Source organism: Girardinichthys multiradiatus, chromosome 9 (assembly GCF_021462225.1).
Source record: "Girardinichthys multiradiatus isolate DD_20200921_A chromosome 9, DD_fGirMul_XY1, whole genome shotgun sequence".
Classification (NCBI taxonomy): domain Eukaryota; kingdom Metazoa; phylum Chordata; class Actinopteri; order Cyprinodontiformes; family Goodeidae; genus Girardinichthys; species Girardinichthys multiradiatus.
In genome coordinates this window covers 33,445,342-33,460,261 of record NC_061802.1, presented here as the reverse complement: position 1 = coordinate 33,460,261, position 14,920 = coordinate 33,445,342, and the positions used below count along the sequence as shown (strand labels likewise).

Genomic DNA, 14,920 nt, shown 5'->3' with positions numbered 1-14,920 from the left:
TTCTTTAGCAGTGGTCATTTGTGGCTTAATTTCCTTGTGGATGGTGTCAGTGAATGTCTGACAGAGAAATTGTCAACAGTATTTCCTATTATTTTATAATTCATAACATTGTCCTTACATAATATATCTACATTTAAGAACTGTTTTATGTAACATTCAAATTTTCTGAAATACTGAATGTTGGGTTTCCAATTGTTGTAAGCTATATTCAAATTACCAGAAATAAACTCTTGAAACATTTCACTATGTAATTATTCTGTTTAATATAATCATATTCACATTTAATATAGTCCTAGTCATATATAATAAATTAGAATATTATTGAAAAGTTAAGTGCATTTAAATGTTACTATATTATTTGAAACACACTATATATATTATTACACATAGACTGATGTTTTCATGCATTTCTGTTAATTATGACAATTTTCCACATACAGCTAATGAAAACACAACATTTAGGATAAGAATATTACATCAGACCAATAACCAAACACAAAAATGTGGGCTTAATGAAAAGTATGATTAATACCTGCTTAAAAGTTATTTTCAAAAAGTACTTTTAATCTGACAAACGAGCCTCATCAGGACGCATATTCTAATTTATAGAATATGACTGTTCATGGATTTAACTGAACGGAACTAGATTACTGAAATATTGAAATAAAATAACTTTTCTATGACATTCAGATTTACTAAGTGGTGCCTGTATGTTTTTTTTTTTATTAAACTGGTTTGAGTTAAATAAAAAATACTATTTTTGCATCATAGAACATGAATGCTCTATGATGTATGAATGTGATAATTGACAGGCCTTATGTGAAAGACCATGTTCTTTAAAATTTTAAATGATACCTAAAAAATCTGTAACATAACTAGAAGAACTCAAATAAATGTTTTCTTAACAGAGGCAGCCCCAGTCTACCAGCTCTCTGTCTCAAACAGACTCAACTTCTTACATAAGTATCCTAATTTCTCTTTTCATTTTTGCCATGGCAACATACTGAATGCAAGAAGACCCTGATATTGTTGTCAAACTAAAAAATGCTAATTTTAATAAACCTGCTTCCCAGTTTATTTTATTAAAGAGACAGAAATAACAATTCAGGGATGTTTTAACTTTGAATGTTTACTTGTGCTCAATAGCTTCATGTGTGCATGCTCCTCTGAGGTGTGAGCAAGCTGAGTGTTTGTTATGTGGGATGGTGGGGATTGGTCAGGGTTTAAAGGAAGGGGGGCTGCAATAAAAAGTCCAAGAACTTGGAATCTAGTTTGTCATGCTAACTGCAGTAGTGCCATTGAATGTGGACACAGGGAGCAGAAGGTTCACAGGACCTTAGCTATTTTCATGCAAACTCTTCTTCTTTGGCTGTCCACCCACCACAATCCCACCCACCTTCCAGGGATGTGTTTACTTATGGGAACACGCTCAGTAAGAAGGCAGAACAGGGTGCCCCTGTCCTTTAAAGATACAAAGATATCTGGGACACGCTGGAGGGACTATGTCTCTTGGCTGGGATGGGAACGCCTTGGGTTCCCCCCGGAGGAGCTGGAGGAGGTGTCTGGGGAGAGGGACGTGTGGACGTCTCTGCTGAGTCTGCTGCCCCTGCGACCCGGTCCCGTATTAAGCGGAAGACAACGAGTACGAGTACCAGTACATTTACAAAAAAAGAAAAAATAGTGCTGAACAATATAAGGTTGTCTTTTATCGATAAAAAGTCAAAATGTAAGGTTTTAACCCAGTAAATAAAACAAGAACAACAAAGAAAGAAAGACAGCTGCACAGAGAAAAGCATCTCAGTATCCATTAACATTAATTTTTCTGTACTCACAGGCAAAAAAGCCAGTAATTTTAACTATTTTTCTGCTGGATTGGGATGAATAATGTCACCACTGCACATTTCAACAAAAAAATCCACTTCCACCCAAAAATCTCTATTCCAAAATGTGTATTAAATCATCAATTCACCCTGTTTCTTAGAAAGACTGGAGGACGCTACAGCTCATTTGGTGTTAAATCTGTTTAAAATGCCAAATGGTGAAAATGTCATGGGCAGAATGAGCACACAGCAACCTATACATTTACCCTCTTTAAATGCAAAAAGGCCACATGCAAATGAAGGCGTCAACCACCTCCAGGCTTGAAAAAGCAAGGAAAGGTAATAAGCACATACATGCATCTCTACGTGTGTGTATGTGTTTTTGTAGGTACCAAGATTTATGTGCTCGGCTTTATGCACACTATAGTTTCCAAACCAAGGATAAGAGGCGTCTTCATTTATATGTGTGTGTGAAAGAGTGTGTCCCTCCCTTGTGCACTTGGAGCTAGCATTTGATTGAGTGAAGGCCAGTGCAGCCTGAACACTCCCTCTAATGGAAGAAAGGAGCCCAGCAGCTCAGTAATGCACTGACCTCAGAGCTTTTACAACGCTGCCAGCCGATAAGTGGCAATATGCTGGATCTTATAAAATTAACAAGACCAAGCAGCGAAGGAGAGAGAGGGTCGCTGCATGAGGGTCCGACAGCACTTGTAAATATCACCATGTATGCACAGAAAGACTGTAGCTTCTGAGTTTACTGTCACAGAAGCACAATTAGGAATTTATTCATCCATTTTGTGGCTTTTTTTTTTAGAGGAATTTTACAGGGAAACATTTACAGGCCCTCTTTGTGTTTGATAAAACACCCTCAGAGGCATTTTAATAACTGAATTTATGATAAGCTTCCTCTGAGGCTGCTGGTTGGGAGGCTGATGTAGAGCAGACCTTCAGAGTGCATGGCAACCAGTAAGCTTGGCTTCTGCAGGGCGCCACAATAATTTAGAACGTCTTTGCATCCGAGTGGGTTTATCACAAGTCAAATTAGAGACATGTGTTATTATTTATTTTCTACTCTTTAAAAATGATTTTGTAAATTTGACTGTAACCTCTTCAAATGTCAGTAAGCTACTGTAAAGCAGCGCACAGTACTCTATTGTCAGTGGCTGTTTTTGCCTGTGATATGCCCTGGGCGAGCACCCTTCTGCTGTCACCCCGTACCCAACCACCACACACCCACCTACAAAACAAAACTTTTTGGAAAAAATATTTTTGAATTCTGTATTTTATAGAAAACATTAGGAACAAAACAATATCGGTCTAATTTTTAAATTATCTTCAATGATCTCTAGATCAATATAAAGAGATTGAGATAGACTGGAATCTCTCAAAGGGAAGAATTCAGTTTTAAAGCATCTGTAATCACTGAATACTTAGGTCCATATTTAAACAGGCCAAATGTTGTGCATTATGCCCTTGTTTTAATCTAGGGTGGTTCCAGACCCAGCCGAAGATTGAAGGCGAATTTGATTTGAGCCGCTGAATCCAATGAGTTCACTTTTTTTTATTTGATAACTGGCAGTAAATAAACCAGCAACATAATTAAACTAGCGACAATAACAATATATTTATTAACTATTAAATCAAATAATAAATATTTTCCCCTGTATGTTTACAAATAGTACATTTGTCAGATATTCGAAATCCATTTACAATTAAATTTTGGAAGCATATTAAATTATTGAACATTTTCTTTTTAAAGTGACAGCAAATTCTAAAGTTTTCAGTGCTCTAGGTTGTGTCAGAGGTCAAATGATCTTGGACTCCCGCCCCCTGAAATATAAGACATAAATCAGATGCCAATTTAATTTGTTTACAACTGACAATAACTCTTTTTTGTTTTGTTTTATTTTTTGCCATGGCTGTTCCCTCTTCCCTGCCACCCTGGGCAAAAAGCCACACCAACCATACCAAAACTGCCTCTGAGAAATGTAAATAATAATGATAATAATACATATTAGCAGTGGCCCTGCATTTTTAACAACAGTTATAGTTTTTTTTTGCTTTAAACTATTTTGTGATTTCAAGTATCACCACTGTAAAGATTTACAGCGTTATTACTGTACTTTACATTATAACCTCTATAATCTGTATTTATTTTATTACTACTGTATTTTACTGTTTATCTACTATGAGCAGTAAAGATTATTACAAAATATATTTTTTAATTAGTTTTGTTTCAAGCAGAAATTATAGCACTAAGTCTCTACAATCTTCAGTGTTTGCCGTGTAAAAGGCTTAATTTTTTGTGCTTTAAATTGCCATGACGTACATTTTGAAAAATTTTGCTGCAACATTTAAAGATCAAACATACCTCTAAGAGGTGTTTTATTCATGTGTACCTCCCTCAATAACCTCCTCACCTTTCTCTCACTCTTTCAGGTCTGTGTGTGTGTGTGTGTGTGTATATACGTTTTTTTTTTTCTAGTCAACATTTTGCTCTGTGCATGTGTGTGTGTAAGCGTGAACGGCTATTGTCTGTTCATGCTCCAGCAGGGGCTTCAAAGTGAATTATCTATGCAAGATTTGAATACATGCAAATGGTCTGCTCCCCTCAGTTGGCAAAGATCCAGGTTACCTATGGCAACGGCGCCTTCAAGAAGCATGTTTTTAAGCCCCCATCCTCCTCTCGAACTTCCTCCTCCCACTTCTCATCCTCACCCTCGCAGGCACCCTACGACCACATTATACAGCCAGTCGCATTGTTTCAATTGTTGCAAAGCCAGGCTGGTGGGTTGGCAGGGGTATCCCATGATTCACATTCAAGGTCATGCAGGCAGGAAAGATGGCGAGACTGAGGCGTAAGATAGAATTCCCCCTCCATCCTGAGCTCTGAAGTTCGGGAGATGACATTCACCCACCAATAAAGGTATTTTAGTTGATAAAAATCAACAATGCAGCAGACTGGGCACACACAAATACAGTTCAGGTGCGCCTGCAGCTCGTGCACACTGACTGGTGCAGTAAAAAGAAACAAAAAGGAAGAAAATGAAGGTTTGTATCTGCTATTTAGGTTATCAAACTGGTATTTTTGACCTAATTAAAAAAAAGAAATTGGATGGCAGTTTGTGGCTATATATAATGTTTTATCAGCACTCACAAAAAATATTGTCATAGATAAAAGAGTTTGACTGCAAGTTTTTGAATATGTGGCAAAAACTCAAGTTTGACTAATGAAATGCTTTGTGGTGCAGACATTGAATAAGAAGAAAAATAAAGAATACAGATTTGAAATTAAGCCCATGATGTGTGTGTTCTTTTGTTCGACCTTATTGTAATTGTCTTGTGTTACAATTCGTTACAAAAACTAGAATATATTCAAAACCAATGTCTGGTTGTGTGTTCCACCATGGCTGGTGTTTTTTTAAACCTACAACAAATTAAGCTCAGTGGATTTCTTTGTGGTACGGAGTCAAGGTTAAAACTGCATTAGCAACACACAGTATTTAAATGATACAGAAAACGTTAAATAAAATCAATGATACAAAGAACCAACAACAAACAGCAAATACAGCTGTTATCAGTGGACAGGCAGAAGGTCAAGTTCAGGCCATGTAAATGAGCTTGTTAATGGTGCTGGGTTGCACAGCCAGGTGGAGCTGCTTCCTGCTGCCACCTAGTGACAGAGGAGAAACTAGGGGAATTAAAAATATTTCTAAATAAAGATTCTCACTTCTCAATTCTCTGATTACCCAAGGTAATAAAAGTATGTTTTCTTATACAAGCTGTATATTTTAAGTGTCATGAAATTATTAAAATAAAAAAAAATTAAATTAAAATAGTACAAAACAGTGAGGTAAAATAAATAAGAACACTTTTCAAAAAAACATTGCATCTGTTTTTGTTTTGCCTTTTTCTTAGAAATTAAACTGCCAAGTTATTACAAATTATTTTAAAATTTATATTTCTTCTTTGTTCCCTGCTATTTGTCATTGTTGATATTGGCTTCCATTATCATACATTTCCCTCTAGTGGACAAAACACCACATTGCTCAATGTTACGAATAAACAATTTATTGCACAGTCAACATACTGTAGACATCTTTGGGCAAATTTCCCCTCTGAAATGTGGCAAAAAAAATTTGATTTCTCCATCAAAGACATGAAAATTATGACTTAAAAACAAAGACACGCCATACAATCAAGTGATGGCAATGAGAAAATCTGTACAACAATGCCAACAAAGAAATATTGCATACAGACTAAAGTCATTCATAGTCATACGTTTTTGGTTGTAACATGTTTGATTGTATCATCTATAAAATGATTAGGTAAGATACAGATGGAGCACCACAGTGCTGGATGGATGGATTGGATGGATGGTATCATAATTAAGTGAAAATATGCAGTAGAGCTGCAATATTCTAAGTCCAACAATTCTTTTCCTTTCAATGGAAAATAAAATCCACACTGGCACCATCAAAGAATATGAACCTGCTTAACCACTCTTTAGTTGCATACCAATACCCAGCACCATCACACTCTTTGCCATAATAATAAAAAAAAACTTTAAAAGAATTTTTCTTGTAAAAAAGGAAGCTCGTAAAAAAAACAACTGATTGGTTTGTGATAATGTAGGATCATCTGGAGGAAAATTCTGATAAAGTGCGATTTAACTCATCATTTACAAAGCTGTCCTTCGCCATCTATCATTTTAGCGGTACCATGTCATGTTTTCTCAGACATGTTCTGATCACTTCAACGATAGTAAAAAAATTATTTTTGAGTGCCCAAATGTGCAAAAGTGCAAAGTTAGTGATCACTTTGCATCAAGCCAAGTTTGTGATAATGTGTTTCTTGCGGAACAGATCCCCTGTCAGTTCATTCACGCCTCCGACATACTCTCTTAGGGAAACAGGGGTGTGCTGTGGGATGGTCCTGCACAGAGCAGAGACTTGTCACTGCCATAAGACGGGCTCGGCTCCCTTTCCTTGTGCTGGTCTCATCTGTATTTTCCCTCTGTCACCGATTTTTTTGGCTCCCGGTTGACTCAGTGGATGGAGTAGCCCATCTGGTGCAGCTTCAGCAGAAGGTTGTGCGTGATGTCAAATGTGGTGAAGCTAATTCCCACTGCGATGGGCCCTTTCACCCAGTTCATGCTCAGGCCTTTGTACAGTCCACGCCTGATGCCTTCTTGCTTCACAATCTCACGCATGGTCCCCAGAATTGTAACGTAAGAGGAGCCGGTTACACCAGCTGTCTGCATGCGCCGACGCACCACGTCCAGAGGGTATGAGGCCGTCTGTCCAATCAGGCCCCCGCAGGCTCCAAACGCCAAACGCTCGTGAGGGTAAGGCTGAGATCGCTTCGTCTTATCTAGAGTAAGACAGATGGCAGGGTTGTTAAATTGCTTGCTTGCTTAAATGAATTGAAACCAAATGTGAAAAGACAGAAAAATGGTATGTACCTGAGTGGAGTTTTTTGAGGGTTTCATAGGTGAAAAATGTGATCCCTGCATATGGGATAACACCCAAGATGGTGGGTGTGAAACCTTTGTACAGTGTCTTCACACCTTCCTCTTGGGAGATGCGAACAAAGACATGCATTATGTTACTGTACCTGTTAAAGAAAAGAAATACATTAGAAATAACAGCTGAGTGTGATCACTAATATCAAACAACTGCTGTGACCAGCAAGAGCTTTTTTAGATGAGATGAGGACATAAGCATTAATCTAGAGTGACAAAGATTTTAGGTTCTATGGCCAAGGTGATAGAGACTGGGTGATGAGGACAGACCGGGTACATCATATATAACCAGGGGGTTGTACCATCATTTAATTACTTGACGCAGATAACTGAGAACAATTACAACTTTGTCTTTAGATTTAGCTTAAAATTCGCTCTGTACTCCCAGATTTTGTTGTAATACTTAAAAGGTGAATTTAGGAGTAGTTTTCCGGATTTCTTTTCAGTTTTTATTTTTACAGTTTTATTAGAAATTAGTACTGCAAAATATTCTTTAACATTTTAGAAAACATTTTAGAAAAAGAAGAAGTGGTAACCACGTCAACAACACTGGCACACTGGATATCTAAAGGTGAAAGTAGGACTGAATGCAAAACTTACTTTAGGTTTAATTCAGCTACCAATTATCTGACCACTTGGGGGCTAACTCAGAGTGATGAAATTAAATTAAATTTCTAGATTGCCTCTTGAGCCTTTAATATGAAATAAATACGATGAGACAGTGAAATCAGGGCAAAAAAATAAGATTCCTTGTCTTGACACTGTTGAACATTGAATTCCACAACCTAGATCCCCATGAACACGCACCATTCAGAACAGGAGCTGGTCAACTGTGACACACATACTTCAAAGATGTGACAGGACTTGATTTTACACCTAACCTATATAGTTGCACGGTTTGCTTATGCCTTTGTGTGCCCTAAACAGTATGATTGCTTAGTTTTGTTCTTGACTACAACAAAGGAAATGTAAAGAAGCTATTTTTTGTTTCTGGGTGCAAATAGCAAAGAGTTTACAGATATGTAAATGTGTTGTTTTTGAAAATGGTCAGTAATTATGAATGGAATATAAATGACTAAAGTGGGAGGCAATGTTTGAACACTAAAAAAAGACCATCAGAAACACTGGAAGTCTACTGATGAAAATCACTTTAAAACTACAACAAAAATCTAGCACCATTGAAAGAAATACATAAATGAAATGAAGGGTCGCTTAAAAGAATAAATCTGCAGAGCATGGTTAATGAAGTCACATTAAGTCTATTAATGACAATACAAAATATATTTTTCAAAAGTTAATTTATATCCAATATCAAAAAATGTTGGACTAAACCAAAAGTAAAAAACTGTTTTATTAATGATTCAATTGCAAGAAATTAACTTTAAAACAGCTAACAAATTAGACTTCATCAGAAAAAAGGATGAACAATGCAGAACTCAAATCATCCTAAACTTCCAGCATTCAGATCAATAATGCAATCCATCTTTCAGGAATATTTAATTGTAAAGTAGCTGATAGTCTGACATCTTCCAAATTTGTACTCTGCCCCCCCCTGTCAGATGATCTAAACTGTGAAGGGTCCTTACATTTCTTTGGCGGTGACGGCCATCCTGGCTCGGACCATGTCCAAAGGGTAAGTTAGCATGGCGGCGGTCGTACCGGCCAGTGAGCCCGCCAGTAACCGTGGGAAAGGAGGCAGTGCTCTGAAATGAAACAAACAGTAATTGACTGTAAGCAGCTCTAAAAGACAAAAAGTAAACCCCACACAGCTGCCTGTGCAAACAACTCTAGTGTAAGTTAAATGCTAACATAACAGTTACCACATAGTCATGCTGACACGATTTATGCCATCATGCTTTTTCCCCAAAGACTAAAAATATAATAACAAGACGAACACTTAAAGTCTTTACTCACTTGCCCTGGAAGCCGTAGTAGCCCCCCAGCAGTTTCTTGTACTGTTCATGTGAACAAAACTGGATGGCAGCATAGGGCATGACCCTGACCATGGTGGCAGAGTTCCCCCTCCACAGACTGAGAAATCCATCCTTCATGTACGTACAGTAGATCACCCTGAAGGCCTCCTGCAGCACACCGCAATGTTAGCATTTGCGTTGCATAATAAGGTTTAAGGAACCTTTGTTAACATGAGGTTACAGAGATTTTTTACCCAAAAAAACATCATTACATAACCAATTTACTGTTTTATGTTTAAATGTTGCAACATTTTGACATGCTTCAACAACACATTTTAATGCATTGTGTTATTATTTCATGTGATAAAACAATAAAAGGTATTGCATAATTCTGGAGCAGAAGTGCAATGCAGCAAAGTGAAATCTGAAATATATAAGTGTAACATCAGTTGTGCTTATAACATCAGAGAAGATGCTAAGTGGCCCATCCTAACTCTGGAGGAGCTGTAGAGATCCACAGCTCAGGTAGGAGAATCTGTTGACAGGACAATGGTAAGTCTACACATCTGGGCCCGTATTCACAATGAATCCTAAAACTAAAAGTAGCTCCTCTTGATGTCATTTTAAGAAAAATCATAGAATTTCTCGAATTCTGCAATTTGTCCTAAAATTTTGCCTCGGTAAGATAAAAGTTCTTCACAAAGCACCTTAGGCCGTAAGAGAGCTCCTAAAGTGAAAAAATGTTAAGAGTAGTGAGGGCTTTTAGTGAGTCTAAGAGTGTCTTAAGCAGAGAAGATGAAGGGAAGAGAGAAAAGTGAGATATTCTCCATACTTCTCTAACAATCATTAATATGGAGATACAATTAACCTCATCATCCTCCTAGGGGGAAATTAAATAGTTTCAGCAGCAGGACAGGGTAAAGGTGAACCTCTAGTAAGGAAGGAAAAATAAATAATAAAAAATAATGAATAACAATACATAAAAAGTGAAAACAAAGTTGTACAGACAAAACTACATTATAATACAGAATTATTTAAATATTTACAGACTGTAAAATGCTTTCAAAAATATAAATTTGGTAAAAATTGGAAAAACTTTAGAATATATATATATATAACTGTTATGTATTTAACAGTAGTAATACATTTTCAGTGGTACTATTTTGTGTTCAAAGTGGAAGAACATCAAGTGTGGTGTATGCGCACTTAGACCTCCCTGTGTTCTTTGGCAAATGCCTGATAAAGGAAGTCACGTTCCACGGAAAGTTCCGTTGTGTCTAAATAGTTAAGTTATAAAAGGAACATAAACTGGCAACGAGGAAGTGATGAAAAGAAAAACCAACCCTCTGTCTGGATGCTAACACTACTCCCAACCAAGTACCAAATACACACTCTAGACGAGATAATGTACAATAATCTAAACACTACATACATAGAAGGAAGACATAAATGAGGTGAATAAGTATTTGTTGTATTGTTTGCTGCCCTCTCCTCTCCTCTCCTCTCCTCTCCTCTCCTCTCCTCTCCTCTCCTCTCCTCTCCTCTCCTCTCCTCTCCTCTCCTCTCCTCTCCTCTCCTCTCCTCTCCTCTCCTCTCCTCTCCCTCTCCTCTCCCTCTCCTCTCCCTCTCCCTCTCCTCCTCCACCTCCTCTCCCTCTCCTCCACCTCCTCTCCCTCTCCTCTCCTCTCCTCTCCTCTCCCCTCTCCTCTCCTCTCCTCTCCGGCTGGTGCATGAAGGCAGAGGGAACAACACACTGACCTGCTCAGAAATGCCTGCTAATTCGGACCATGATCCTAGTACCAAATCTACTCTTCGTCTCTCTTCTCCTCCACCAGCAGTGCCAACAGCAGTTTTCTCCAAATTTTTTCTCCGTTTTGTTTTGGTCGTTTTTTACCAAATCAAACCTCTTTATACAAGAAGGTAATCATAGTAAAATGCTGACATCTGAAAGTCCACATTAATATCAAATAGATGACATAGGAAAACGACCAGCATGGCGAGTAAACATAACAATAAGCAAATCAAAATAATGATGAGCATGCAAATAAAATAAACTCAAACATTTTGATGCTGTGTGACAATTGATTTAAGTTTTCTAAGTTTAATCATCATGAATACATTTTTTAATCCAGTCATAATTCTATTATTGGTTAATTTCTATTCATTGATTACTTGGAGCGCCTTTTTGTTGTTGTTTGTTGCAACAACCAATCATAGCTCTTAGAAGACAGTGTCACACCTAGCAACGGGGTCAACCATACCTCCCCACTAAGACAGGAATTTCTGTCATCTCCTTGCTCAGAGTCAATCTCAGCAGCAAACAAAATCACTCTGAAGCTGAGACTCCTTGGCAGGAATTTTTAGGCTAAGATAGGAGCTCTCTGATGTTAGTCAGAGTTGATGGGAAAAGGAAGCTAAATTCAGGGTAATACTGGAAGAAAACCTTTCATACGCTGCAAAACACTTGAGACTGAAGTATGGAATTAACCTTCAAGCAGAACAATGACTCTAAAGATACAGCCAGAGCTACAATAGAATGGTTTCGATCAACCATATAGAGTATATTTGTGTGTGGCCCAGTCAAAGTCTAGAGCTAAATCAAATTACGAATGTGTAGCTTGTTATACCCAATCAGAAGAAGCCTGAGAAAGATTTGAGAGTCTAGATTTGCAAATGATTTAAAAAATGCTTTTTAAATCCATGTATCCTTTTTTTCACTTCCGAATTATAGAATACCTTGTGTTTGTCTTTCACATAAAATCCATTAAAATACATTGAAGTTTATGGTTGTAAAGTGAAAAAAGGTAAAAAGGTTTAAGAATATTAATACTTTTGTAAGGCCAGATAAGCACATAAATTAGACAGCTGTATTCAACACGGTTTCATGTACATTTCCTCAAGTGTCATTATTACTCCTAATTTAACTTTCTTTACAACATTTCAGCAAATATTCTTGAAAATTAAAGTTGTAATGGGTATAACCTGGGATGACAGAGTTCACAACTATCAGTGTGTTTTGTACTTGTACAGTCAATTGCCCTGCTTATCACTGCAGGCACAAATAAAGTTGTGAAAATCTGTGTTTTATCAGTTCCTGTTCTGCAAAATAAAAGAGATAAATAAACTCACCTTTGCTGAGAATCTCTTTGAGGACACTGTGAAAACAACAAGAGACACAGTAAACCAGAGTTGAGACACACAAAGCCTCATGCAGGCCAAACATTTACTAAGAGGATTAGTCAGGAACAGTTACAGTGTAAACTATGGCACAGACACAAAGCATTTGCTCAGTCTACAGGAAAGTGTAAAACGTTTTCTCGTCTATATCTGGAAAGAAACCTTAGACCGAGAATTTGTCTTGCCTTGAAAAATTATCTTGGTGCGGTCCAGAGGTGCAATGACTGTTTTTGCCACAGCTCCAGCGAATGCACCACACAACAGAGAGTCCAGAGGAGTCAATCTGGGCCTTAGGTCCTGTGTGAACACATTTTCACACATTAGCGAGATAGTGAGACAATATTGTACAACGTAATAACCACGAAAAAGCTACAATGTACAGTAAACATGAAACAAAAAGCTATGTTATGTCTTTTTATATGTGTTTGTGCTTAATCTGGAATGCTGACCAAGGTGAGGGCAAGGAAAACAGCTACAACATGCATGTGGATTAGATGCAAACTAAGAATCACATGAGATAAGACCGCCACACACCTCCTAGAAAATGAGCCGTGTCCTGAGAGATCATGGAAGCATTCCTACAGTAGGGCAGCTGAACCCAATAAACACACCCACAGGAGACGTATTTACCATGATAAACAAACATGTTTCACAACTAACAGACAACTGAAAATGTAAATAGCTTGCATTTGTAATTCATATGCTTGCAGCTATTCCATACCACACCATTTATCTTTCTTTCTTTCTTTTCCAAGGTGTATCATCCTGCTTCATAACCTACTTTATGTTATTACATCTGGTTCAGGCAACAACGTGGACAGGCTGCAACACTTCTAAAGACACAAAGGTGACAAGAGCTTGTGAAAAAAAGGGTATGGAGGACCAGACTCACAACAATAAAAGACAAATTTTATATGCACTAATTAGGCTTTTCCTGTCCAATACCGATTTCCAGTTTTCTTTTAGGTCCGAGCTGTGGATGTATTTCTTTAGAAACGGAGGCCTACTGGAGATTAGTTGGCATCTCCTGTCTATTTACAGCAGCGGCGCCGTCCTCAGACTGGATGTTTACAGCCAGCAGAATGTCACAGTAACACCACCATTAAGAAAAGCAGGGGTATGACAGGCAGCACAGATACTGTTAATACCCTTTAATCTAATTTTAATTGTGCTTTTTTTTTTTTTATCAACCTTGTATATAAGAACTTATATCTTCCATTTAAATATATTATTGTGACAGTCTATTTAACACATTAAAACAGAATTAATTAGGATGTCTGCCCGTATCTCCACACCTTTTAAATGCCATCCACACCCACCTGCTGTAACCTGTCCGATCAGGTTTTAATATTGTTTTTTTGTTTTTGTTTTTTCCGCCTACTTCCAGTGACTAAGAGAGAAACACACAACACTCACCTTTGCCTGGCTGGACGGTGGGAGGCTCAGCACAGTGGTCTGGGCCACAGGGAGGCGGCCCTGGTGGTGGTTGTGCACACGGTGGGCCATTGGTGCCCCTTAGATTGCCAAGGCTTGTCAAACACTCGCTGTACGCTTTCAGCTGGAGGGTAAAATGACATAAATACGGGTAAAACACTTAATAACTACTGGTTTGAGACGACAACCCAGTAGTTTGTTGTCGCAAAGTAGCTTTTCCCAGTTCCTCTGTAACAGAACATAAGTGCGTGCATGCGCTCACGCCCATCTTCCAACACAAACAGTCTGTCTTGTAAGCACACGGGGTGTTGCATTACAGAGGAATCAGTCCACATAAAACCAAATACACAGCGGATGTTGCACAAATGATCACATAATGTCGTGGCAGGCGATTAAAAAAAAGCATACACAATCTTAACAGGCCCATCTAAAATAAATATACTGCAATTCACAGCTGTGTAAAAATAAAATAAAATAAACAGACCCTCCTCCTTCTACAGTGGAATCTGTTTTATGTCTTTAATACCCGCATGAACGCTTACTTTGATTGTCTCAAAGCAGCCTGTGCTTCCAAATAATCGACGCGTGAAATCGCTCAGCAGTCGGCCGTGCTGCAGCTTGTCCTGCACGTCTCCTGTTTGTTTACAGAAAGCTTGTCACTCGCTCTTTTAAGTCGCGCACGTCTCCTCGCGCAGCTGACGTCTCTGATGAAGTTACGCCAAAAAATAAGTGTCAATAAAGCGTGCTGTTTGTTTATAAAAGGACGTCAGTGAGATAACAGTCAGCTCAGAAGGTATTCCCTCTCCCCCACCTCAATTGGGACACGGCGTTTTTCACTGTTATGGACTACAATACCCAAAAGCAAATCCCGTCACCTATATAAATTCTCGCGGGTTTATGTTCGACATTTGGTTGCCAGGTTTTTTTTTAAAGCATCCGTAGCATTTTGTTTTTTTAATTAAGCGCGTTTTCGTTTTCTATATTACCTTATTTTATTTTAAAAAAACAAAATCTGTTTTTACAGTAGAATAGAATAGTGTTACTGTGCTGAA

At 38.0% G+C, this 14,920-nt stretch overlaps 1 protein-coding gene across 1 annotated transcript; it reads right to left on the bottom strand.

Annotated features, from left to right (window-relative positions):
* Positions 1–5,869: 5,869 nt before the first annotated feature.
* Positions 5,870–14,676, bottom strand: LOC124874535 (mitochondrial coenzyme A transporter SLC25A42-like). The gene is made up of 8 exons (XM_047375927.1): positions 14,411–14,676; positions 13,851–13,992; positions 12,620–12,731; positions 12,387–12,412; positions 9,259–9,425; positions 8,931–9,047; positions 7,285–7,436; positions 5,870–7,193 (listed from the first exon to the last, which is right to left on the bottom strand). The coding sequence occupies exons 2-8, from the start codon at positions 13,938–13,940 to the stop codon at positions 6,868–6,870; spliced, it is 990 nt and encodes a 329-aa protein (XP_047231883.1). The 5' UTR covers positions 13,941–13,992; positions 14,411–14,676; the 3' UTR covers positions 5,870–6,867.
* Positions 14,677–14,920: the final 244 nt, after the last annotated feature.